The sequence below is a fragment of the Neolamprologus multifasciatus genome, chromosome 18, assembly GCF_963576455.1.
Source record: "Neolamprologus multifasciatus chromosome 18, fNeoMul1.2, whole genome shotgun sequence".
Lineage (NCBI taxonomy): Eukaryota > Metazoa > Chordata > Actinopteri > Cichliformes > Cichlidae > Neolamprologus > Neolamprologus multifasciatus.
This window is the reverse complement of record NC_140456.1, coordinates 35,041,983-35,065,372: the sequence shown is the minus strand read 5'-3', so window position 1 is coordinate 35,065,372 and position 23,390 is coordinate 35,041,983. Positions and strand designations below refer to the sequence as shown.

At 41.7% G+C, this 23,390-nt stretch overlaps 1 protein-coding gene and 2 non-coding genes across 3 annotated transcripts; 2 read left to right on the top strand and 1 right to left on the bottom strand.

The window, feature by feature from the left end:
* Positions 1-7,656: 7,656 nt before the first annotated feature.
* trnap-agg (transfer RNA proline (anticodon AGG)) lies at positions 7,657-7,728 on the top strand. Its single transcript has one exon. It is a non-coding gene; the product is annotated as a tRNA-Pro (tRNA).
* A 910-nt stretch (positions 7,729-8,638) lies between these two features.
* On the top strand, positions 8,639-8,710 carry trnap-ugg (transfer RNA proline (anticodon UGG)). The gene has a single exon. It is a non-coding gene; the product is annotated as a tRNA-Pro (tRNA).
* Positions 8,711-20,185: 11,475 nt separating this feature from the next.
* On the bottom strand, positions 20,186-22,400 carry LOC146498489 (uncharacterized). The gene has a single exon (XM_085140535.1). The coding sequence runs from the start codon at positions 22,370-22,372 to the stop codon at positions 20,186-20,188; it is 2,187 nt and encodes a 728-aa protein (XP_084996661.1). The 5' UTR covers positions 22,373-22,400.
* Between the last annotated feature and the right edge of the window lie 990 nt (positions 22,401-23,390).

Below are 23,390 nucleotides of genomic sequence, written 5' to 3'. Positions count from 1 at the left end.
GTTGTTGTTATCATGGGTTCCTAAGCAACCAAGAGTGCGTCAGAGGGTGACAGACGTTTATGCTGGACTTTGCTCCTGGCAGCGCAAAGTATTTAAATAAAAGAGAGCGACAGGCTCCTTAGCTGCGCGGGTTCACGCGAGCACGGTCGCGCGGGTTTCACGCGGACCTGAGCCGTGCGGTTAATCGCAGGCTTATAAATGGAAGAGATTCAAATGTTAGAAGTTTTCAGAAAACACACCAGCCTTGAAGAGCGTGTGGAGAAGGCCAGCCCACATCAGCAGCACTTAAGATATGCTCTGGTGAATGGCTTTCCCCCACCCCTTGCTGACACAAAATGTTTATTCTTTAGCTTGCCCTGATCGACAACAGCCTGTGCTCCAGACCATAGATTTAATTAAGGTGGATAATTGTTAAAAGAATCTGCATTAAGGTTAGGGTTGTTCAAATTCAGTACAATGACATATGAGATGAAGTGATATAGGCAAATATTTTAACTAATGACGTGCATAGAGGCACTTGACCTGTTTGGTAAAACTGTCATCTTAATATGAGCCATTGTTGAGATATAGAGCACACCTGTGAAAACAACTAATATGCTGAACCCTGTATGAAGCAGCTGAAAACTACATGATGGAGAAGCTGAATTGAATATGAAAGTGCAAGTCTTTGCCACTGTGGGGCAAAGCACGCAACCACTGTGTGAGGTTGCGTTGTGGTCTCTTCTGAGCTGATGAGCAAGCTACACATTATCAGATCAGGAGCTGGCTGAGAACTCTTCAAAGAGAGGGAAACAGAACTATGATAACTGTGATAACTGGAGTGTGCAGCGTTTCCGTGAGCAGTTTTCCTGCATCTTGACTCATGTGTGTAGAGAGTTCATAGCATCAGCATCATGTTTTTGTTTATTTGTTTTGTTGGGTTGAAAATAATTAAATAAACTTGTGATCATATTTATGGATCACCATGGCACATGCCATTGGCCAAATGATTTATTTACGCAGATGAAAAAAGTGAGTGTGAATGTGTCTGACGTCACAGTGTCTTTGTGCGCTGTGTAAAAGTAATTGCCTCTGATTGTGAGAGCGGTGATTCTGCAGGTCACCAGCTATTGTAAAGAAGAAAAAAAAAAAAGAGTACAAAAGAGACAAAATTTACATTGTAGATGAAAAATAATCATAGAAAAAAGGTTTTGTGTTGATCAGCCAAGAGCAACTACAATCTCATTTTCTGCTTTTAAGAAAGGACAGTTCACAAAAACAGAGAGAGAGAGAGAGAGAGAGAGATGTGTGTTGATTAAGCAGTGATAATAATAATGAAAATGTCTTAGTTTGTCACTTTTAGGTGACAAGCAGACCTGAATCAATTTTCCACATGCAGCGGTCGGAAGAAAGTTATAGTTTAACATCATTAGAAACATTCAGGCCAAGTTACTGGCTGACTTATTTACAGCACCATGTGTCTCTCAAACTCACAAGCGAGCTCTCACTCCTCCCTGAAGACGAGGAATGCAGCTCCAAAGAGCAATAACATGGCAGATAAAGAGACAGCAGCAAAGTCCTGGGCAAAGATTCCCAGCAAGCAGCAGCAGTGTGGACAAACAGCATCAGAGAAGAAGAGCAAACCCATCATCCTGCCTGATTGGATGAATGGCACTGTGTTTCCAACAAGCTGCAAATTCACTGTGCATGTGAAAAGAACTTTTGAGGAGAACTGAGGAGACTGTTGGAGTTTGACATTTGCCACCTTTGGAGAAAATGGCAAGAAGAGACAGTGAAACACAGGACAAAGCTGAAAGAGAACTGCCTGCTATTGGACTGTTGAAGTGGGAGAGGACAACAGAGTGAGAGGAGTGGTGAGAACACATAGGAATTTTGTTTTTAATATGGGAAATCAAAATTGGGGTTAGCAAACCTGGGGAAAAGAAAACTGACTGCTTAAGTTGGAAAATTGAGAAGGAGTCTAAAACACTGCAAAAAAGAAACATACAAAATCACACACACAAGCAAAACATGCATTAACCCTACTAACACAAACACAAGAGAGCTCATGAAGATTAGACAACATCTTAAGCATGTGAGTCTGTTTATCATCTTGTCCAAGTCACTTAGTGTGATGAGAAGTGATGCAAAGATCAATGGACTCATAGCACATTAGTTACAAATGATTAAATAATAGCAGAGAAATGTGTAGGAAAGGCAGCTTTAAGAACATGCCCTGCTGGATATGCAGCTCCACAGACATTGATTAAACCTGCCTAATAACACAAACACACATGCAATGAAGATCAGCTTGTTATCTCTCATCAGTGTTAAAATAGTGTTAATTTAACAGACACTTGTTATCCAATGCTGACAACTAACTCTCTAGGTTGCAGGACAACAGTTTAACTTTTGTGGGAAAAAAAGATTCTGGTTTGACCACCCAGTGATCAGACAATAAATTTAGTTGTTAATATAGTAAATTGGGAGATGCTTCCTGCTTGATTGATGCAGCACAAGTAATTTACTGTATGAGGGAAATTCTATTTTTGTGATAACATTTTGGACATGAATTTCTGTTGTCCTGTCATCTTAGTGGGTTAATAGCTGATATGCAAATTAGTTGATCGTTCTTAGATTAAGGAAAGGTGACTGAATTCTAGCACGAGTGAATGGGATGTGTTGGAGTTTGTTGTGTGTTGAGTGGAGACTCTAAAACACTAAGTTTCCTGTTTTGATGTGCGAGTGAATCCTGTACCTAAATACACAATTCTGAATACGTCAGAACAAACTTCTTTTGTGAAGTACATGACAACATGTCACATGTTTTATGATGAAGGGAAAAAGGAAAACTGAATAAAATGGGTGTGTGTGGCCTAAATGAGTGAGAAGCATAGACCTGGGGATTAAACTCATAGCTAATAAGACATTAGGGTTATGTTGTGTGTTGTGCAGCTGATGGTTGGTTTGGAGTGAATCTAGCTGATGATTTTTCTTTTGTTGTGAAGTTGAGCCTGCCAATTAGTATGATGGTATGATAAACCATGCTAATGGTATGATTTACCCTCCTGAGATGAGGAGCTTGTGTCATGACTTAACAAGGCCTTTTTATTTTGATACTTTCACAGTGCACTGAAAGTTTTGTTCGATAATCTCTGTTGAGCAGATCTGCACGATTAGAACAGTGCACTGATTTCTGTTTGTGAATTTCTTTTCTTTAAGCAGATCTGCACGTCGGGAATTAAAAGTGCTACACGTCGTCGAGAAAATTGTTACAAGTGAGTTTCTCCACATTAAAATGGGCTCAGGAGAAAGTCACTTATCTGGGACAATTAGAGAGTAAGTTCCTGCCCAAAAAGGATTCAGCGATGTAATCCGATCTAAAGTTCTTCTTTTTCTTTTTGAAATAACGTCATTTTGCTGAGAGTGGAAACTAAATGCGACGATAGGTTCCACTATCAGCAAAGAAAGAATGAATGAATGAGTGAAAGAGGAAAAAAAAAACTGACTGACTGGTAAAAGCTGACAAAAGCTGACAAGGCTTGACCACTACTCAAGGTTAACCTCCACCTAGACAGGACAAAGGGGTGGATGAATCTATGTGTGTTTCTTTTTACAGGAGCAGAAAGATGCCAGCAACATTCGAGGTTGCGTGATGATTTAACCTTTTAGGTGCCACTTTCTGTGTCTGTGCATCTACCAGGGGTGTTATTCACTACCTTGTGTTGCTCACAGAGGAAACTGTGAGAAAGAGTGTATACATCTGCGCAGCGCTAACATTTGCATTTTCTTTTCTACAGCATTACAGTTCTTCATGTGAATTGATCATGTGATTTATACCAGGACAGCTGGTTGATGCTTTTCTACTACAGGATTTCTGGGTTCATGTATGAAGAAAACTGTGTTTACAGGTTATGAGTGGTGATGCTGTTACACTGTGTTTTGGGGAAAATGTGAAGGTTACTTTGATGATGTGAATAACATTCTTTCCACAGCTATGGATGGCTAACTTTATGGTCTTTTTATAGCACCTCTGGAACCTGTCGACCTGCGCCTGGTCACCATATATGTGTGTTGCTAATGTTTGTTTTTCTAAGAGTACATGTAGAGGATTCGGCAGAAGCGGACAAGTGACATGAGAAAAACAAATAAGAGATGCAGTGTTTATGGAATAGCTGAATATGGGGCTCATTAGCTGGCCACTTTTGAACTCCTAGTGATACATGAGTGGAGTGACTTTGCTTAAGGGAAGTCACCGATTACATTAATGTTAACTGAGCACATGGGATGATCCATGTCTGAGGCGAATTATGGAAATAATTGTAGTTTACTGATTTGAGAAAACCTGCACATGACACTTGTCTTGCTGATGTTGAATGCTTTATTTCTCTTATGATACAATTATTTATAGGTGTGAAGTTTGATTTCACTTCCAGATCTTGTTTTCCAGGCCATGATGGTGTGTATGCAGGCTCCTGGCGGAGCCAGTTTTTAAGCAAACTTAATATGCAAAACACACTAACATCTTTTATTGCAGGGTTACGGAGCTACTCCGGAGGAGACACCCTGATGTTGCCTGGGACATGATCTAGCTAACCTTTTTTCTTTAAGACAGGAATCTAGGTTTGATGAGTTGACTCATGGGAGTGTCCATGCGTCAAGAGGAGGGGTCCAGGATTAACATGAAACAATGTTTTTTATGATTGTTGCAGTGATTTGTGTGATTAACAGTTCATTTATGGGTATTAAACCTATGCAAGAGGTGCATCCATGTTCAGATGAGGCTTTGATGGCCTATAAGTGAAGTTCACTGAACTAAAGAATGTGGTTTGATGATTGTTGACATGCTCTCCAAATAGAAGCTTTTCCTCCTAGCAAGGAAATATAGGTGCAGCAGTCAGAATGTTGCTGAAAGGAATCTCCTGAGAAATCTTCAGAGGCCCAGTGAGAAGCAAGAACCATTCCAGGCATAGCTGACAGCCCAGGCAGTGGTTGAGGTCAAAGGTCGAGCTGTTTGGGCCCATCATGAGATCAGACTTTGAAGCCACAGCAAGGAACTGAAGCTACGTTGGAATGAGAGCTGTGCCAAGGGGGATTTCCAGAGGCCAACAGAGGAGATTGTGGACAACAGACGGGCACCTGAAGGATGAGGGGAGCGTGCCAAGCTCCATCGACAGCGCAGAGGGAGTCTAAGGATGGCATCATGATTCTGTGAAAAGCACATGAACCAGAAGCTATGGTGGTGATGACAGCAGTTTCCTATGAACATCACCTAATGCTGTTCCACTGTACTGTGCATACGATGACACTCTGAAGACTGCTGGGATCATAACAGCAGTAAGATAACTGGACCCAGCACCCTTTCTACAGAGGGGTTTTTCTGCAGAGGATGGACAGTAGAAGAGTCATAAGTATCCCCCTCGCAGGACGAAGGCCTGAAGTGAGGTGATGGGGGTTGGTAGAGGCCATAAAACTAGAGTGCTGACAAGGTCTGCAGCTTTCAAGATAACTGAGACCCATGTTGACAAACAACAAAACCAACTGGTATGTTTGAATGTCTATTCTACATACATTTGGACTCTGGTCCTATGGACAGTGATGGAAACAACTGGAAGAGACATTCATGACGCCCTGCCGAACTAAAACCACTCTGCACCGATGATGGGTGATCACCGCAGAGCTGGGATGTTTTTGAAAATGTTAATTTCTCTTTTGACCATTAACAATTCATTTGTTTGCTCGTAGGATGCAGTTTACCATTGAATGAGAAATATGATAACTGCTAATACATTTGTTAAACTGTGTGTGTTTACAGTAATTTAGGGTGATTGACATATGCTGAGTATGAAAATGTTTGCATTGAAACTGTCAGACATGAGGTGATCATAACTGGGAACTTTTCTAGCATAAAGGTCAAAAAGGGGGGAATGTTAGGTTTTGTAATGTTGATTGTCATTTATGCTTAGAAATATTTAAACATATATGCTTAGAGGTGTATAATTAATCGTGTAGTGATAGGATGTGTGATCTTTAGCAGGCTGCAAAGGCTTGGTGTGCATTCAGAGTGTTCTGGAATCCACACCTACATCCTGGGAGCATGGGAAGAGGTCGTACCTTGTTTTATTGTTTTATGGTAGGATAAACGTGGCTATATCTGTTTTAGGCTAAGTGCCTTTTGTTTGGATGAACTGCTGGACTTTCCAGACCAGTAGGTTTAGGGAAGTCATTTATGGGGTCATACTCTGACCACACACACACACACACACACACACACCGCACAGGCAAGGTACTCTTTGTTTGTATGTAGACGTCGTATGTTAATGAACCTATGCATATTCATGTAACCTCAATAAAAGAGCAGTGTTACGGGGGAGCGGACGAGAGCAACTGGGGTCAAGCGAAGGAACGGCGTTTGTCCGGTTCTCTCCCGTGCACGAGAAACATGAAGAACTTTGCCTACTCGTGTCTTGTTTGGCTGTGTAGTAAATTGTCCTTAACGTTCCAGTGAATAGGTTTACGCTACAAACCTATCACCTTTTTTCTCATTGACTGTGTGCAGTCCCTCTGGAGTCCTCCCTGTTGGAGCTTGTCAGTGGCAAAGGCCTGAAAGTACAAAAATGAATACTGAAGAGAGCTTAAAAACATTCCTGCTTGAATTTGAAGGCAGATTTAAGTCTATAATTTCAGAGTTCCAGACTTAAGCGCAGGATTCCTGTGGCTCGTTGGTATAGGCGTATGATTCTTGCTTCGGGTGCGAGAGGTCCCGGGTTCAAATCCCAGACGAGCCCCTTTTGCATCTCAAGCTCTTAGCTTCATGAAATTCTTTGGCAAGTCACATTGCTTCTGGGGCATTGTAAATGTGTTGTGTGCCAAACCTTTCAATGTGATCTGTGACACGAATTTGTCTTTCTAAATTAATGTTTTTGATTTTGTGAAGGAGTCACTCTCATGACTCATTGAGTGATGCCATTGACTGCACAGTCCCTGCCACGCAATCTGTATATGTCACATTTTGAGATTGCCTTGGAAACCTTACTGGGCACGTACTAAAAAATACCTGTTACCAGGTACTATCACCTAATGGAAACTCTAAAGATCGAACTGAGTCAAGTTAAGCCAAGCTAGGTAGGTGCAAGTGGAAAAGGGCTATTAGAGATCACAAAGTCTGATTGAAATTGAGGCCATTCAATTTCGGTGTAAAGACATTAAACTACATATGTCAAGGTCTCATAATGGTTTCACCCGAAACCTCTGCTGATAATTACCCATGCCTTTTTTCACATCTTGGCTCATGTGATGTGTTTCATAGTTGGCCAACGACCCTGGTAAAGATAACCCCCTCTGGGGTTTAAATACCTGGGACTCTCCAACATTTAGTTTTAGATCCAACGAAGGTTCTCAGAGGAGAGGTGAAAGGTCTTCAAGGAACTTAAAGAATTCCAGCTGCTTTCTTTCAAAGCTCATCAGACTACCATGACCTGGATGACTGGGAACCCTTTTTTCTCATTCACTGTGTGCAGTCCCTCTGGAGTCCTCCCTGTTGGAGCTTGTCAGTAGCAAAGGCCTGAAAGTACCAAAATGAATACTGAAGAGAGCTTAAAAACATTCCTGCTTGAATTTGAAGGCAGATTTAAGTCTATAATTTCAGAGTTCCAGATTTAAGCACAGGCTTCCTGTGGCTCGTTGGTCTAGGCGTATGATTCTCGCTTAGGGTGCGAGAGGTCCCGGGTTCAAATCCCGGATGAGCCCCCTTCACATCTCAAGCTGTTAGCTTCATGAAATTCTTTGGCAAGTCACATTGCTTCTGGGGCATTGTAAATGTGTTGTGTGCCAGACCTTTCAATGTGATCTGTGACACCAATTTGTCTTTCTAAAATGTTTTTGATTTTGTGAAGGAGTCACTCTCATGACTCATTGAGTGATGCCATTGACTGCACAGTCCCTGCCACGCAATCTGTATATGTCACATTTTGAGATTGCATTGGAAACCTTACTGGGCAGGTACTAAAATATACTTGTTACCAGGTACTAAAAAACACCTGTTACCAGGTACTATCACCTAATGGAAATTCTAAAGATCGAACTGAGTCAAGTTAAGCCAAGCTAGGTAGTTGCAAGTAGAAAAGGGCTATTAGAGATCACAAAGTCTGATCGAAATTGAGGCCATTCAATTTCGGTGTAAAGACATTAAACTACATATGTCAAGGTCTCATAATGGTTTCACCCGAAACCTCTGCTGATAATTACCCACGCCTTTTTTCACATCTTGGCTCATGTGATGTGTTTCATAGTTGGTCAACGACCCTGGTAAAGACAACCCCCTCTGGGGTTTAAGTACCTGGGACTCTCCAACATTTAGTTTTAGATCTAACGAAGGTTCTCAGAGGAGAGGTGAAAGGTCTTCAAGGAACTTAAAGAATTCCAGCTGCTTTCTTTCAAAGCTCATCAGACTACCATGACCTGGATGACTGGGAACCCTTTTTTCTCATTCACTGTGTGCAGTCCCTCTGGAGTCCTCCCTGTTGGAGCTTGTCAGTAGCAAAGGCCTGAAAGTACCAAAATGAATACTGAAGAGGGCTTAAAAACATTCCTGCTTGAATTTGAAGGCAGATTTAAGTATATCATTTCAGAGTTCCAGACTTAAGCACAGGCTTGCTGTGGCTCGTTGGTCTAGGCGTATGATTCTCGCTTTGGGTGCGAGAGGTCCCGGGTTCAAATCCCGGACGAGCCCCCTTCACATCTCAAGCTCTTAGCTTCCTGGAATTCCTTGGCAAGTCACATTGCTTCTGGGGCATTGTAAATGTGTTGTGTGCCAAACCTTTCAATATGATCTGTGAAACCAATTTGTCTTTCTAAATTAACGTTTTTGATTTTTTGAAGGAGTCACTCTCATGACTCATTGAGTGATGCCATTGACTGCACAGTCCCTGCAATGCATTCTGTATATGTCACATTTTGAGATTGCCTTGGAAACCTTACTGGGCAGGTACTAAAAAATACCTGTTACCAGGTACTATCACCTAATGGAAACTCTAAAGATCGAACTGAGTCAAGTTAAGCCAAGCTAGGTAGGTGCAAGTGGAAAAGGGCTATTAGAGATCACAAAGTCTGATCGAAATTGAGGCCATTCAATTTCGGTGTAAAGACATTAAACCACATATGTCAAGGTCTCATAATGGTTTCACCCGAAACCTCTGCTGATAATTACCCACGCCCTTTTTCACATCTTGGCTCATGTGATGTGTTTCATAGTTGGTCAACCGACCCTGGTAAAGACAACCCCCTCTGGGGTTTAAATACCTGGGACTCTCCAACATTTAGTTTTAGATCTAACGAAGGTTCTCAGAGGAGAGGTGAAAGGTCTTCAAGGAACTTAAAGAATTCCAGCTGCTTTCTTTCAAAGCTCATCAGACTACCATGACCTGGATGACTGGGAACCCTTTTTTCTCATTCACTGTGTGCAGTCCCTCTGGAGTGCTCCCTGTTGGAGCTTGTCAATTCAATTCAATTCAATTCAATTCAATTCAATTCAATTTTTTTTATATAGCGCCAAATCACAACAAATGTCGCCTCAAGGCGCTTCATAGATAAAGAGAAAAGCCCAACAATCATATGACCCCCTATGAGCAAGCACTTTGGCGACAGTGGGAAGGAAAAACTCCCTTTTAACAGAAAGAAACCTCCGGCAGAACCAGGCTCAGGGAGGGGCGGCCATCTGCTGCGACCGGTTGGGGTGAGAGAAGGAAGACAGGATAAAGACATGCTGTGGAAGAGAGACAGAGGTTAATAACAGATACGATTCAATACAGAGAGGTCTGTTAATACATAGTGAGTGAGAAAGGTGACTGGAAAGGAAAAACTCAATGCATCATGGGAATCCCCCGGCAGCCTACATCTATTGCAGCATAACTAAGGGAGGATTCAGGGTCACCTGGTCCAGCCCTAACTATATGCTTTAGCAAAAAGGAAGGTTTTAAGCCTAATCTTAAAAGTAGAGATAGTGTCTGTCTCCTGAATCCAAACTGGAAGCTGGTTCCACAGAAGAGGGGCCTGAAAACTGAAGGCTCTCCCTCCCATTCTACTTTTAAATACTCTAGGAACAACAAGTAGGCCTGCAGAGCGAGAGCGAAGTGCTCTAATAGGGTGATATGGTACTACAAGGTCATTAAGATAAGATGGGGCCTGATTATTTAAGACCTTGTATGTGAGGAGCAGGATTTTGAATTCAATTCTGGATTTAACAGGAAGCCAATGAAGGGAAGCCAAAACAGGAGAAATATGCTCTCTCTTTCTAGTCCCTGTCAGTACTCTTGCTGCAGCATTTTGGATTAACTGAAGGCTTTTCAGTGAGTTTTTTGGACATCCTGATAATAATGAATTGCAGTAGTCTAGCCTGGAAGTAATAAATGCATGAACTAGTTTTTCAGCGTCACTCTGAGACAGGATATTTCTAATTTTAGAGATGTTGCACAAATGGAAGAACGCAGTCTTACATATTTGTTTAATATGTGCGTTGAAGGACATATCCTGGTCAAAAATGACTCCAAGGTTCCTCACAGTGTTACTGGAGGCCAAGGTAACGCCATCCAGAGTAAGAATCTGGTTAGATACCATATTTCTAAGCTTTTCAGCGCCGAGTACAATGACCTCAGTTTTATCTGAGTTAAGAAGCAGAAAGTTAGTGGCCATCCAAGTCTTTATGTCTTTAAGACATTCCTGCAGTTTAACTAATTGGTGTGTGTTATCTGGCTTCATGGACAGATAGAGCTGGGTGTCATCTGCATAGCAGTGAAAATGTATGCTATGTCTTCTAATGATGCTGCCTAGGGGAAGCATGTATAATGTAAACAGAATTGGTCCTAGCACCGAACCCTGTGGAACTCCATAATTAACCTCAGTGTGTGAAGAGGACTCTCCATTTACATGCACAAATTGGAGTCTATTAGATAGATATGATACAAACCACTGCAGTGCAATACCTGTAATACCTACAGCATGTTCTAATCGCTCTAATAGAATGTTATGGTCAACAGTATCGAATGCTGCACTAAGGTCAAGAAGGACAAGCACAGAGATGAGTCCACTGTCAGAGGCCATAAGAAGATCATTTGTAACCTTCAATAAAGCTGTTTCTGTGCTGTGATGAACTCTGAAACCTGACTGAAACTCTTCAAATAAACCATTCCTCTGCAGATGATCTGTTAGCTGTTTGACAACTACTCTTTCAAGGATTTTTGATATGAAAGGAAGGTTGGAGATTGGCCTATAATTAGCTAAGACTGCTGGGTCTAGAGATGGCTTTTTGAGTAAAGGTTTAACTGCAGCCACCTTGAAGGCCTGTGGTACATAGCCGATTATTAGAGATAGGTTGATCATATATAAGATCGAAGAATTAATCAATGGCAGGACTTCTTTGAGCAGTTTTGTAGGAATGGGGTCTAAAAGACACGTTGATGGTTTGGAGGAAGTAATTATTGAAGTTAACTCAGAAAGATCGATTGGAAAAAAAGAGTCTAACTTAACATTAATGGAACTAAGAGTAGCTGTAGATAATATTACATCTGTGGGATGATTATTGGTAATTTTTTCTCTAATGATAAAAATTTTATTTGTGAAGAAGTTCATGAAGTCATCACTAGTTAACGTTAAAGGGATGGTTGGCTCAACAGAGCTCTGACTTTTTGTCAGCCTGGCTACAGTGCTGAAGAGAAACCTGGGGTTGTTCTTATTTTCTTCAATCAGTGATGAGTAGTAAGCTGTTCTGGCTTTGCGGAGGGCTTTCTTATAAAGCAACAAACTATTTCTCCAGGCTAAATGATGATCCTCTAAATTTGTGACACGCCATTTCCTCTCCAGATTACGAGTCATCTGCTTTAGGGTACGTGTTTGAGAATTATACCACGGGGTCAGGTACTTCTGATTAGAGACCTTAGTTTTCACTGGAGCTACAGTATCCAGAGTCGTACGTAGTGAGGAGGTGAAATTATTAACAAGATAATCGACCTCTGTTGGGGTAGCGTTCAGATAGCTTCTCTGCTCTGTGTTGGTACAGGGCATTGACGATGATAACAGTGGCTGGATTATATTCTTAAACTTAGTTACAGCGCTTTCAGAAAGACATCTACTTTGATAAAGTCCACTCTCCACTGCTGTGTAATCAATTATTGTAAATGTAAATGTTATCAAGAAATGATCAGACAGGAGAGGGTTTTCAGGAAACACTGTTAAATGTTCAGTTTCTATGCCATATGTTAAAACAAGATCTAGAGTGTGATTAAAGTGGTGGGTGGGTTCTTTTACATTTTGAGAGAAACCAATTGAGTCTAACAACAGATTAAATGCCATGTTGAGGCTGTCATTTTTAGCATCTACATTTATGTTTAAATCACCCACAATAATTATTTTATCTGAGCTCAGAACTAAATTAGATATAAAGTCTGAGAAATCAGACAGAAACTCTGTGTAAGGCCCAGGTGGACGATAGATGATAACAAGTAAGACTGGTTTCTGAGTTTCACAGCTGGGGTGGACAATGTTAAGCATCAGGCTTTCAAATGAATTAAAAGTCTGTCTTGGTCTTTCATTAATTAATAGACTGGTGTGAAAAATTGCTGCCACACCGCCCCCTCGACCTGTGCTTCGAGATTTCTGGTAGTTAGAATGACTCGGGGGTGTTGATTCATTTAAACTAACATAATCATCCTGCTGCAACCAGGTTTCTGTAAGGCAGAGTAAATCAATTTGTTGATCAATTATTAAGTCATGTACTAACAGAGACTTGGAGGAGAGAGACCTAATATTTAATAATCCACATTTCACTGTTTTACTCTTTGGTTCAGATGTGGATACTGTATTGTTCTTTCTTTGTGATTGTTTAAGTTGTTTGTTGCTGGTTTTTAGTTTGTTTTTTGTCTTTTTGGAAGCAGACACAGTCTCTATGGAGATGGGTTTTTGGGGGGGTAGCAGGAGGAGAGAAGCTGCAGAGAGGCGTGTAAGACTGCAACTCTGCTTCCTGGTCCCAACTCTGGATAGTCATGTTTTGAGGGGTTTAATAAATTTGTCGATATTTCTAGAAATGAGAGCTGCTCCATCCAAAGTGGGATGGATGCCGTCTCTCCTAACAAGACCAGGTTTCCTCCAGAAGGTTTGCCAATTATCTATGAAGCCCACATCGTTTCTGGGACACCACTCAGACAGCCAGCAATTTAAGGAGAACATGCGGCTAAACATGTCACTCCTGGTCTGATTGGGGAGGGGACCAGAGAAAACTACAGAGTCCGACATTGTTTTGGCAAAGTTACACACCGATTCAATATTGATTTTAGTGACCTCCGATTGGCGTAACCGGGTGTCATTACTGCCGACGTGAATTATGATTTTATTGAATTTACGTTTACCCTTAGCCAGCAGTTTTAAATTTCCTTCAATGTCGCCTGCTCTGGTCCCTGGAAGACAATTGACTATGGTTGCCGGTGTCTCTAGCTTCACATGTCTGAGAACAGAATCACCAATTACCAGAGTTTGACCCCCGGCGGGTGTGTCACCGAGTGGGGAAAAACGGTTAGACACATGAACGGGTTGGTGGTGTACCTGGGGCTTCTGTTTAGGACTACGCTTCCTCCTCACCGTTACCCAGCCTTTCCCCAGCTGCTTGGGGTCTGCCGGGGAACAGCTAGCGGGGCCTACGCTATCTTCGGCTGCACCAGCTACAGGGGCCTGGCTAGCTAAGGGTGAGAGCAGGGTGCAAAGCCGAGTCTCCAATTCAGTAATCCTGGCCTCCAGAGCTGCAAATATGCTACATTTGTTACAGATATCATTACTGCTAAAGGAGGCCGAGGAGTAACTAAACATCTGACACAATGAGCAAGAAAGTGCAGAAGGGACAGGTGAAGTAGCCATGGTGCTAACGGGTCGGCTACGAGCTAAGCTAGCGAAACAGTACAGAGACAGTGAGTGAATACTATAAATTAGGTAGTGAGTACACAGAAAGTGTGCTTCGGATGAAGCACGTGAAGATTATACTGTGAAAAAGAATGTATTTAAAAGTTGTTAATTAAACTGCTAAGCAAATAAGCTACTCAGAAACACCACTGTGTTTGAGCAGGAACAGGAAGCGATACTATTCCACAGAGCGAGCGAGCGAACACCAAGTGACAGCGCCACCGACAGGAGACAGGAGATGCGATGAAAGAGATGCGATGCAAATAGTGGAACCAACTTTCAGGCCTTTGCTACTTGTCAGTAGCAAAGGCCTGAAAGTACAAAAATGAATACTGAAGAGAGCTTAAAAACATTCCTGCTTGAATTTGAAGGGCGATTTAAGTCTATCATTTCAGATTTCCAGATTTAAGCACAGGCTTCCTGTGGCTCGTTGGTCTAGGCGTATGATTCTCGCTTCGCGTGCGAGAGGTCCCGGGTTCAAATCCCGGACCAGCCCCCTTCGCATCTCAAGCTCTTAGCTTCATGAAATTCTTTGGCAAGTCACATTGCTTCTGGGGCATTGTAAATGTGTTGTGTGCCAAACCTTTCAATGTGATCTGTGACACCAATTTGTCTTTCTAAAATGTTTTTGATTTTGTGAAGGAGTCACTCTCATGACTCATTGAGTGATGCCATTGACTGCACAGTCCCTGCCACGCAATCTGTATATGTCACATTTTGAGATTGCCTTGGAAACCTTACTGGGCAGGTACTAAAAAATTCAATTCAATTCAATTCAATTCAATCTTTATTGGCAGACTTTATGTCCATAAAAACAAGACAGAAACACAACCCCCCCCCCCCCCAACACAAGGTATAGACCATTAAATATATATAAGTATATAAATAAGTATATAAAATATTTGTAAAAAATATAAAACCATAATATACATAAAACACAATTACTTAAAATAAATCAATAAATACACAAACACTTTAACCAGTGCTTTCTCAGACTGGATGAGTAACGGGAACCACTCACTGTCGGATCTGTAAGTGCTAAAATTATACTGTTTCTCGAACCATCCAGTCGTTCTCTAAAATTGAACATTAACTTTCTTAAAAGTGCTTTAAAAGTCCAAACACCCACAGCTACAAACATCTGGCTGGCACTACCACTTCTAGGTATCCTGCAAAGGATTCTCATTGCATCATTATATGCAACATGCAGCTTCAGCATGCTACACTGTTTGTAGGATGACCACAAGGGGGCAGTATATAGCGGTGTGCAATACGCTTTAAACAAAGCCACTTTAACTGGAAGTGAACAAAAGCTGAATTTGCGTGCAATCGTATTTGCCTGCACATAGAGCTTGCATCGTTGTCTGTACATGTCATCATCATCATTCATTTGCTCAGTAATAAAGTGACCAAGGTATTTCACCTTTTTATGAACTTCAAGAGTTTTTTGTGCCAGTTTAAACAAAGGGAAATTTAGCTGTTTATCCTGCTTGGTTCTACATATCAAAACAGCACTTTTAGCAGCATTGTACTCAATGTCATATTGCACACCATATTCAGTACAGACATTAAGAAGATCCTGTAATCCAGCACTGCTTGGACTAAAAACAACCAGGTCATCTGCATACATAAGATGATTTAGAGATGATAGATGATTGAGACTTGGTGTTCGCTCCCTCGCTCTGTGGTATAGTATCGCTTCCTGTTCCTGCTCAAACACAGTGGTGTTTCTGAGTAGCTTATTTGCTTAGCAGTTTAATTAACAACTTTTAAATACATTCTTTTTTCACAGTATAATCTTCACGTGCTTCATCCGAAGCACACTTTCTGTGTACTCACTACCTAATTTATAGTATTCACTCACTGTCTCTGTACTGTTTCGCTAGCTTAGCTCGTAGCCGACCCGTTAGCACCATGGCTACTTCACCTGTCCCTTCTGCACTTTCTTGCTCATTGTGTCAGATGTTTAGTTACTCCTCGGCCTCCTTTAGCAGTAATGATATCTGTAACAAATGTAGCATATTTGCAGCTCTGGAGGCCAGGATTACTGAATTGGAGACTCGGCTTTGCACCCTGCTCTCACCCTTAGCTAGCCAGGCCCCTGTAGCTGGTGCAGCCGAAGATAGCGTAGGCCCCGCTAGCTGTTCCCCGGCAGACCCCAAGCAGCTGGGGAAATGCTGGGTAACGGTGAGGAGGAAGCGTAGTCCTAAACAGAAGCCCCAGGTACACCACCAACCCGTTCATGTGTCTAACCGTTTTTCCCCACTCGGTGACACACCCGCCGGGGGTCAAACTCTGGTAATTGGTGATTCTGTTCTCAGACATGTGAAGCTAGAGACACCGGCAACCATAGTCAATTGTCTTCCAGGGGCCAGAGCAGGCGACATTGAAGGAAATTTAAAACTGCTGGCTAAGGGTAAACGTAAATTCAATAAAATCATAATTCACGTCGGCAGTAATGACACCCGGTTACGCCAATCGGAGGTCACTAAAATCAATATTGAATCGGTGTGTAACTTTGCCAAAACAATGTCGGACTCTGTAGTTTTCTCTGGTCCCCTCCCCAATCAGACCAGGAGTGACATGTTTAGCCGCATGTTCTCCTTAAATTGCTGGCTGTCTGAGTGGTGTCCCAGAAACGATGTGGGCTTCATAGATAATTGGCAAACCTTCTGGAGGAAACCTGGTCTTGTTAGGAGAGATGGCATCCATCCCACTTTGGATGGAGCAGCTCTCATTTCTAGAAATATCGACAAATTTATTAAACCCCTCAAAACATGACTATCCAGAGTTGGGACCAGGAAGCAGAGTTGCAGTCTTACACGCCTCTCTGCAGCTTCTCTCCTCCTGCTACCCCCCCAAAAACCCATCTCCATAGAGACTGTGTCTGCTTCCAAAAAGACAAAAAACAAACTAAAAACCAGCAACAAACAACTTAAACAATCACAAAGAAAGAACAATACAGTATCCACATCTGAACCAAAGAGTAAAACAGTGAAATGTGGATTATTAAATATTAGGTCTCTCTCCTCCAAGTCTCTGTTAGTACATGACTTAATAATTGATCAACAAATTGATTTACTCTGCCTTACAGAAACCTGGTTGCAGCAGGATGATTATGTTAGTTTAAATGAATCAACACCCCCGAGTCATTCTAACTACCAGAAATCTCGAAGCACAGGTCGAGGGGGCGGTGTGGCAGCAATTTTTCACACCAGTCTATTAATTAATGAAAGACCAAGACAGACTTTTAATTCATTTGAAAGCCTGATGCTTAACATTGTCCACCCCAGCTGTGAAACTCAGAAACCAGTCTTACTTGTTATCATCTATCGTCCACCTGGGCCTTACACAGAGTTTCTGTCTGATTTCTCAGACTTTATATCTAATTTAGTTCTGAGCTCAGATAAAATAATTATTGTGGGTGATTTTAACATCCATGTAGATGCTAAAAATGACAGCCTCAACATGGCATTTAATCTGTTGTTAGACTCAATTGGTTTCTCTCAAAATGTAAAAGAACCCACCCACCACTTTAATCACACTCTAGATCTTGTTTTAACATATGGCATAGAAACTGAACATTTACAGTGTTTCCTGAAAACCCTCTCCTGTCTGATCATTTCTTGATAACATTTACATTTACAATAATTGATTACGCAGCAGTGGAGAGTGGACTTTATCAAAGTAGATGTCTTTCTGAAAGCGCTGTAACTAAGTTTAAGAATATAATCCAGCCACTGTTATCATCGTCAATGCCCTGTACCAACAAAGAGCAGAGCAGCTATCTGAACGCTACCCCAACAGAGGTCGATTATCTTGTTAATAATTTCACCTCCTCACTACGTACGACTCTGGATACTGTAGCTCCAGTGAAAACTAAGGTCTCTAATCAGAAGTACCTGACCCCGTGGTATAATTCTCAAACACGTACCCTAAAGCAGATGACTCGTAATCTGGAGAGGAAATGGCGTGTCACAAATTTAGAGGATCATCATTTAGCCTGGAGAAATAGTTTGTTGCTTTATAAGAAAGCCCTCCGCAAAGCCAGAACAGCTTACTACTCATCACTGATTGAAGAAAATAAGAACAACCCCAGGTTTCTCTTCAGCACTGTAGCCAGGCTGACAAAAAGTCAGAGCTCTGTTGAGCCAACCATCCCTTTAACGTTAACTAGTGATGACTTCATGAACTTCTTCACAAATAAAATTTTTATCATTAGAGAAAAAATTACCAATAATCATCCCACAGATCTAATATTATCTACAGCTACTCTTAGTTCCATTGATGTTAAGTTAGACTCTTTTTTTCCAATCGATCTTTCTGAGTTAACTTCAATAATTACTTCCTCCAAACCATCAACGTGTCTTTTAGACCCCATTCCTACAAAACTGCTCAAAGAAGTCCTGCCATTGATTAATTCTTCGATCTTATATATGATCAACCTATCTCTAATAATCGGCTATGTACCACAGGCCTTCAAGGTGGCTGCAGTTAAACCTTTACTCAAAAAGCCATCTCTAGACCCAGCAGTCTTAGCTAATTATAGGCCAATCTCCAACCTTCCTTTCATATCAAAAATCCTTGAAAGAGTAGTTGTCAAACAGCTAACAGATCATCTGCAGAGGAATGGTTTATTTGAAGAGTTTCAGTCAGGTTTCAGAGTTCATCACAGCACAGAAACAGCTTTATTGAAGGTTACAAATGATCTTCTTATGGCCTCTGACAGTGGACTCATCTCTGTGCTTGTCCTTCTTGACCTTAGTGCAGCATTCGATACTGTTGACCATAATATTCTATTAGAGCGATTAGAACATGCTGTAGGTATTACAGGTATTGCACTGCAGTGGTTTGTATCATATCTATCTAATAGACTCCAATTTGTGCATGTAAATGGAGAGTCCTCTTCACACACTGAGGTTAATTATGGAGTTCCACAGGGTTCAGTGCTAGGACCAATTCTGTTTACATTATACATGCTTCCCCTAGGCAGCATCATTAGAAGACATAGCATACAGTTTCACTGCTATGCAGATGACACCCAGCTCTATCTGTCCATGAAGCCAGATAACACACACCAATTAGTTAAACTGCAGGAATGTCTTAAAGACATAAAGACTTGGATGGCCACTAACCTTCTGCTTCTTAACTCAGATAAAACTGAGGTCATTGTACTCGGCGCTGAAAAGCTTAGAAATATGGTATCTAACCAGATTCTTACTCTGGATGGCATTACCTTGGCCTCCAGTAACACTGTGAGGAACCTTGGAGTCATTTTTGACCAGGATATGTCCTTCAACGCACATATTAAACAAATATGTAAGACTGCGTTCTTCCATTTGCGCAACATCTCTAAAATTAGAAATATCCTGTCTCAGAGTGACGCTGAAAAACTAGTTCATGCATTTATTACTTCCAGGCTAGACTACTGCAATTCATTATTATCAGGATGTCCAAAAAACTCACTGAAAAGCCTTCAGTTAATCCAAAATGCTGCAGCAAGAGTACTGACAGGGACTAGAAAGAGAGAGCATATTTCTCCTGTTTTGGCTTCCCTTCATTGGCTTCCTGTTAAATCCAGAATTGAATTCAAAATCCTGCTCCTCACATACAAGGTCTTAAATAATCAGGCCCCATCTTATCTTAATGACCTTGTAGTACCATATTACCCTATTAGAGCACTTCGCTCTCGCTCTGCAGGCCTACTTGTTGTTCCTAGAGTATTTAAAAGTAGAATGGGAGGGAGAGCCTTCAGTTTTCAGGCCCCTCTTCTGTGGAACCAGCTTCCAGTTTGGATTCAGGAGACAGACACTATCTCTACTTTTAAGATTAGGCTTAAAACCTTCCTTTTTGCTAAAGCATATAGTTAGGGCTGGACCAGGTGACCCTGAATCCTCCCTTAGTTATGCTGCAATAGATGTAGGCTGCCGGGGGATTCCCATGATGCATTGAGTTTTTCCTTTCCAGTCACCTTTCTCACTCACTATGTATTAACAGACCTCTCTGTATTGAATCGTATCTGTTATTAACCTCTGTCTCTCTTCCACAGCATGTCTTTATCCTGTCTTCCTTCTCTCACCCCAACCGGTCGCAGCAGATGGCCGCCCCTCCCTGAGCCTGGTTCTGCCGGAGGTTTCTTCCTGTTAAAAGGGAGTTTTTCCTTCCCACTGTCGCCAAAGTGCTTGCTCATAGGGGGTCATATGATTGTTGGGCTTTTCTCTGTATCTATGAAGCGCCTTGAGGCGACATTTGTTGTGATTTGGCGCTATATAAATAAAATTGAATTGAATTGAATTGAATTTATCAATGTTTTACCTAATATACACCCAGTGTTACAGGCTCTCAGCTGTATGGACAAATCATCAACATATAAATTAAATAAAATTGGAGACAAAATCCCACCCTGTCTGACACCATTGCTGACACCAAAGGGTTCAGAAATACTGCTTCCCCATTTAACCTGCATGTTCTGATGAGCGTACCAGTAAGAGAGAATCCTCACGATGTATTGAGGAACCCCCCGTGTCTTCAATTTATCAAAAAGTTTTCTGTGGTTCACTCGATCAAAAGCCTTAGAGGCATCAATGAAACACATGAGGACAGATGAATTTTTAGCCCTATACAAACTGACTATTTCCTTGAGTGCATATATGCACATGTCAGTGCCGTGCTTTGGTTTGAAGCCAAACTGATTATCCAGAGAAGAGATGAACACACTAACTCTGTCAAACAAGATTCTTTCTAACACCTTAGATAAAATACTGGCTAGTGCAATTGGCCTGTAATTATCCAAACAGCTCACTTTTGCAGCTTTGTCCTTCATAACTGGTACCAGTAAAATACACAGCATTGAGTCTGGTAATATGCCATGAATCATAAACCCAGTGAAACAGAGTGCTAAAAGAGGAGCTAGCCTTAAACTAGCATGTTTTAAATGTTCTGCAGTGATGTGATCCAAACCAGAAGCTTTATTATCAGACAACCTATGAATGGCTTCATATACTTCATGTGTCCCTACATTTATTGTGTCATTACTCATGTCAAGATTGTCCTCATATGGATCACTTTTTATACAGTTAAACAACGCACTGTAATGCTGTCTCCATAACGCTGCAATGTTATCTGCCCCAGAAACACCTTCAACAGTTGATGGTAGAGATGGTTTACAGTTATTAAGAGCTTTCACCTCTTTCCAAAAATCTGCCATATTATTACACAGCATTTTCCTGGCCAAAGAATCTGCTCTCAGCATTTGCTCATTTTTAGTTATAAAGCGAACAGCGTACTTGTATCTGGCATTCGCACATTTTTTCTGTTCAAATTCTGGGCCTTGTTTAGGTCTTCCAGCCATGGCCCAACATTTATAAGCTATGCGAGCTTCATCATGATACATGGATACATGTTCTTTCCAGCCAGGTCTGATGTTAAGTTTCTTATGCTTATATTGTTTATCAAGCAGTGTGCCACTTTCATACAGAGCAGTCACTATATCATCATACATTGAGCAGAGTAAATGTTTATGCACAGTATTCTTACAGTTGACATCCTTGCACAAAAGAGCTTCTTTGGGCAAAGAAATATTGTTCAGATGTATATCGGTATTACTATGATAAGCTAAGAAATCATCTTCACTACATGCTGACCAGTCTAATTTTACACTGGTAGCAATATTAGTAATATTATTCCCAGTTGTTGCTGGCATTTGTTCCACATTCACAGTAAAACCAAAAGGTATATGATCTGACACAGTTACCTCATACCTAATAGTCATGTTTGCTAAAGCTGCATGCCCATCAGCTGTACAGATACAGTGGTCCAGCCATGATGTACTATGCCAGGCTTCACTTATGCATGTATAGCTATCTGCAGGCAGTAACACTTTGGTAGACAAGATAAGATTATTAACTTGACAAAAGTGAGTTAAGTGGTTAGCAAACCGAGAACTGCTGTCTGTGAGATCAGCATTAAAATCACCCAAAACATATATGCTGTAAGTATCGTTGTCTTGAATAAATGCATTAATAAAAGCCAGCCTACTGAGGTATTCTTGCTCATTTTGACAAGATTCATAGGGAGTATAAATATTAAGAATGATAAAACTACTATTGTTCTGTGTATATTGTATACCAATACACCAGTCTACATCCAGTCTAATGGGCTTTATCACAGGGTCTATTTTTTTATCCCAGAGCACAGCAACCCCTCCAGGTATTCTGCCTCTGACTATAGCTGTGCTGAGATCAGTTGTTGATTCCCCCACTCCCAAAAAACTTGCATTTAGACAGTTAAGTTTTCCCAGGTCCTGTTTGGACAACCATGTCTCCTGCAAGCATAAAATGTCACATTCTGCAAGCAGACTGTCCACAACAATCCGTCGAGCTTTGTCCCCTGCACTCTGTCCCAAACGTAGACCACGACAGTTGTAAGATAATATCCTAATAGACATCATCATGTTGATACATTGGTACCAAAAGGCACAGTTATCTCCCCTGCTGGATCCCCTGAGCTTGGCACCACCGTACCGGTCTTACGAGGTTCATAAAAACGCCGGACCAGAGCCCCTTCAGGCCAGAGTTCAGGATTGTACATTTCACCCACATCATTACATTCAGCAGTAACCTTGAAAGAGCCGAACCTGCTACGTTTACCAGCAACTTTTTGACAGGTCACATCTCTTTTGAGTTTCTCTCTCAAATACAGAGCAAGAGTTTCTGCATCTACATCCAGAGCAAATTTAGTGGCAAACACGCTCACCAATTTAGTTTTCACAGTTCTGATTGTACTCACAGCTCCAGTGCCAATAATCGATACAGGTCCAGGCCTCTTATTGTGTCCAGTGGTAACAGCATGCATTCCTGAACCCGAATTAACCTTCTCCAGCTTGTGACGAGGCTTGCCATTTTTCACAACTTTACTCCATTGTGGGGAGCATGTAGAAAGCACTGTCTCAACGGGATCCTCCGTCGTTGCAGTAGTTTCCATATTACGACCTGAGGCTGTCGTCGGAGCCCGATCTTGACCACTTAGCAACATCTCCGGACAAAACGCTGACACTGTGCTTGTCCCAGACCTTGAAGCAGCCAAAGCTCCGGCTTCCTGCCTTCCGCGCGGGCCGCCTTTACTTCGACTCCCCCACCGCTCCTCTGCGTGTTTCCCCAGGGGAAAGTGGGAAGCGGTCCCAGACCCCTGAGCATTCAGCGCAACAGGCTCAGCCGGTACCTCAGGCCGACACTCAAGAGCAGTCACACGGTGGTCGACCTCCACAGCATTGGTCATGACTTGCTCGCAGACATCCGCCTGTAGTTTAACTACATGTTTTAAAGCACCCACCTCAGCACACAGCTGGTCCATTCGCCGTAGTAGACAACACACATCCATGCTGGAGTATGTAACAGGCGGCAAATCATCCAGGTGATGAGATACAAATCTTGGGATATTCTCCCCACACTCATTCAGCACTTTAAGACAGA

Coding starts and splice junctions, on each gene's coding strand:
- LOC146498489 (XM_085140535.1), bottom strand. CDS start 22,372: ATGATGATGTCTATTAGGATATTATCTTACAACTGTCGTGGTCTACGT.